At 32.6% G+C, this 3700-nt stretch overlaps 1 protein-coding gene across 1 annotated transcript; it reads right to left on the bottom strand.

Annotated features, from left to right (window-relative positions):
• Positions 1 to 1090: 1090 nt before the first annotated feature.
• LOC107945406 (cyclin-dependent kinase inhibitor 7) lies at positions 1091 to 2730 on the bottom strand. Its single transcript, XM_016879407.2, has 4 exons — positions 2193 to 2730; positions 2013 to 2062; positions 1614 to 1790; positions 1091 to 1484 (listed from the first exon to the last, which is right to left on the bottom strand). Exons 1-4 carry the CDS (start codon positions 2529 to 2531, stop codon positions 1415 to 1417), a joined length of 636 nt encoding a protein of 211 aa, XP_016734896.1. The 5' UTR covers positions 2532 to 2730; the 3' UTR covers positions 1091 to 1414.
• Between the last annotated feature and the right edge of the window lie 970 nt (positions 2731 to 3700).

Raw genomic sequence — 3700 nt, 5'->3', positions numbered from 1 at the left:
AATCGTCCCCCAAGCAACCAATCGACTCCCCCCCAATATGGTACCACTTAAGCTCCTTTTATTTTTTAGGGGATGCCTCCTTCAAGAGAATTCTTTGAAGTGTCGTTTGTCATGTAGGCAACCGAGCCTCAACAATGGTTGGTATTGTCCTTGAGTCAAGGTTTTACCTCCCTCCTTTGCCTAGAGCCATAAAGGGTTCACAGAAGAGGAGTATCTTAATTGGTGGAAATACAACAACCTGTACAACATATGAGAAAGGTGTCAGTGTAGTGTATAACATAAATTATGTAAATCACTTGTGGTTCAAGTCTCCTCACACATGAGTGATTTACATAATTAATGTTACAGACTATCCTGCCACCTCTCTCGTAAGCCTTGCAAGTTGTATCTCCACTAATTGACACGCTCCTCCTCCATGAACCCTTTAAGACTCTCGACGAAGGAAGAAGGTAAAATCTCAACACGGGAACAATATTTACCATTATTAACGATTCAACCGATTACTCAATAACACCTCAAAAATTTCTCTAAAAAAATCAACCTTCTCAACAATAAATATTTTAATAATTAATTTTCACTCTATTTAAATCAAAAACCTCTTTTATCATCAATAATTTAGTAGACAAAATATATTATGATATAAAATATTTGAAAACATTATTAATACTAATGAAAAAATAAAATGAAGAGAATGACATGCATTGGATTGATGATTATATTTCATGCATCCATCAAGCCACATGACCTACAACTTCTAAAGAAATGTTATGTTTACTTGGAAAAAATAGGGTAAGGAATTGCGGTCGTATATGGGGAATTTGGGATAAGATTTGCATAAACTATCATGACTCCAATACAAAACACGTGTACCTAACGTACTCAGCCTGGCGCGTGTAAAGTTGCCTCTCCTGTTTTCTACATCAGCATTCAGCACCATTATTCCCCTTTGCTCCATCTCATCTTAATTAACATATTTAACAATATAGTTCATTTATTTGAGGATATTTCCAAAATATCCAAAGAAGAATTACTTACAATTTAAAAAAAAGAAGAAGCTATAAACAAAACAAATAATAAGATTTTTCCGTCATTGTTTATAAATTTTATTTTATTAAATTAATGCATAAAAATAACTACAAAACATAAGAATTTCTACAACTGACGAAAGCAGTGGCGCGTACCAGAGAAAGAATGAAGAGAGAAACAGCAGAATTTAGCCGAAGAAACAGACACGAATTTTAAGGGATTTCCTACAATTTTCTTTTATCGGAAAGAAGCTTCATTTTCTTCTTCTTCGTCATTCTGTAATAAGAAAACCCTAGAAATGTAAAAAGAACCTAAAATTTTAAATTAGTAACAGTGCCTAAAACAAATCGCCTCGTCTAAATAAATTAGTAATTGCTTGACATTTTATTCATGGCTTTAATCGAATCCACTCGTAACGTCCTTCCAACGGTTCATCTTGGACAGTATCATAGTTATACCTAAAAACAGTGAACAAAAAAAAGAAAAGAATTATTTTAGTTTCGAAATTGCCGTTTGGTTGCTAAGAAAATTTAACAATAGAAAAGAAAATCTAAAGCCTTCTTAAAAGTGCATGTGCATTAACATACTTATCTGCAAACTGTTTCTGAAGTTTTTTCTCGGCAGGAGCAAAAAATTCTTCGAGTTCAGCTTCGGTTGGCATTTTCTCCACCGTTGACCTACGGCGAGAATTCGTCTCTGATGGCCTCGACGTTGAATCCAGGTCTTCTGGTTCAGCTCGGAGCTCATTCAACGGTGTCGTTTCTCTAAAATTAGAATTAACCGAAGAGAGAAAGAAGAGCAAAAGAGTTTGAGCGGAGGTGTGTATAAAGAAAAAAGAAAAGAGAATTTAAAACGAAAAAGAGAAAATGAACGACTGCTTTTGAAATTCGAATTCAAGAGACGTGACAAAGTAAGTTACAGTAACTTATATATTAAAATAAAAAATTAAATTAAACTTTACTACTTATAATTATTGTAAGCGCTACCTTTCGCTGCTGCTGAAATGCGTGGACGTTTCAACTTCAATACTCTCATCCTGCGAAAATTTAAAAAAAAAATTCTCGAATTTAACAGCTGCAATTAAAGCAGGAACAAAACGAAATAATCTGTAAAGACAAAGCCTAGTAACTTTTTTTTAAAAAAAAGAAGGAAGTTTTGAAATTAACCTCCAGATCTGGCAATTCCATAATCCTTTTATCACTCAATTCAATATTGCTTGAACAACATGAGACGTCATCATCATGATCCGAGTTAAGGCTCAAACACCGATTGCCCTCACGACGATGGCGATCCGCTAGAATTGTCCGACTTCTTAACTGGATATAAGATGTAGTTGAGGTCGTAGAAGAAGTTACTTTTCTACATTCCTCTTCTTTGTTGCCGTCGTTTAATCTTCTGCGTTTCTTCTGAACTCTTCCGGTTGTTGCCACGGCTCGCGTTTGAACTCCGACGTCAGCTAGTTCCATAACTGCAGTTTCTCCAATTGTTCTACACTTTCTCCTCATAATTAAAATAGGAAAATAAAAACTCTTGATCTCTCTTTTTCTTTTTCCCCTTTCTTTGAGAGAGCGAGAGAGAGAGAGATAATTTGTTTTTGTTGGTTTCGAGCGTTTGTTTTCTGGTTTTTGTTAGCTTTTGATGATGATGGTGATGGTGAGAGAGGGGAGGGTACATTGAACGGTGAGGATTTCTTTTGCGGTTTTAAAGAGGGTGTGGATTGTGGGTGAATGGTGGTCCATTTAACAGCGACGGGGAATCTGTAATGGGGGACTTTGACGGCGTCGTAACGGGAACTGTGACGGAATACACCGAACTTTTAAACTAATTACACAACACGTAGTTTCATTATGCCTCCGGAGATGCTCCGGTACGGATTGATTAACAGAAGAGTAGTGTTTGAAAAAGTCGGATCAAGTTCCGCTTATAATTATTATTAATTACGAAATTATGGCTCGCTTAGACTATTAGTGAAAAAAATTATAGAATAAGTATGTATATAAAAAATTGAAATAAAAATAATTGGTTAGTTGGAATTGTAATTTTAAATGTTTAAAATTTATTGTGTAACTGGCCAAAATTTTATTATGATTGGTTTTTTTTATTAATTTTATATAAAAAATACAAAAGCACTATCATAATGATATAATCTTGTGTATAAAAGGATATTTTAATGATTTCTCAATTTATTTGATGCTTACTTGACTTGTGATACTAATTCAATTGAGAAATTTAATATAAATATAGATACATATTAAATATAAATTTAATTATTTGTATAATCATTTATACAATCAGCTCTCTTACTGCTAAAATTTTGAATGTTATAGAGATGTAACTATTATACACCTATAATAATATTTTAGACTTAGATAAGATTTGATTTTAAAAAGAAATTCAAATTAAAAACTATAATATTAATTAATTATATTTAGATAGTATGTATAATATTAATATTAAATAAAATTATTCTACTTGTCGATAGAATGATAAAAATCATCTTTATAATCTAGAAACAATTTTATTTTCTGAAATCTCCATCCAAAGACAACCATATCTCAATCCATTAACATTTGGATTGAGAAGTGCTCGTACTTAAAGCTCGTAAAATACTAAATCAATAAGATATCTTTATTACATGGAAGGAGAATATTGTACTCTTAATATATGGTTTAAT

The sequence above is a fragment of the Gossypium hirsutum genome, chromosome D12, assembly GCF_007990345.1.
Source record: "Gossypium hirsutum isolate 1008001.06 chromosome D12, Gossypium_hirsutum_v2.1, whole genome shotgun sequence".
NCBI classification, from domain to species: domain Eukaryota; kingdom Viridiplantae; phylum Streptophyta; class Magnoliopsida; order Malvales; family Malvaceae; genus Gossypium; species Gossypium hirsutum.
This window is presented reverse-complemented; position numbering and strand designations above follow the sequence as displayed.

Coding starts and splice junctions, on each gene's coding strand:
- LOC107945406 (XM_016879407.2), bottom strand. CDS start 2,531: ATGAGGAGAAAGTGTAGAACAATTGGAGAAACTGCAGTTATGGAACTA. Junction 2,063..2,192: donor TGGAATTGCCAGATCTGGAG/GTTAATTTCAAA, acceptor AAATTTTCGCAG/GATGAGAGTATTGAAGTTGA. Junction 1,485..1,613: donor CAGAAACAGTTTGCAGATAA/GTATGTTAATGC, acceptor CACTGTTTTTAG/GTATAACTATGATACTGTCC.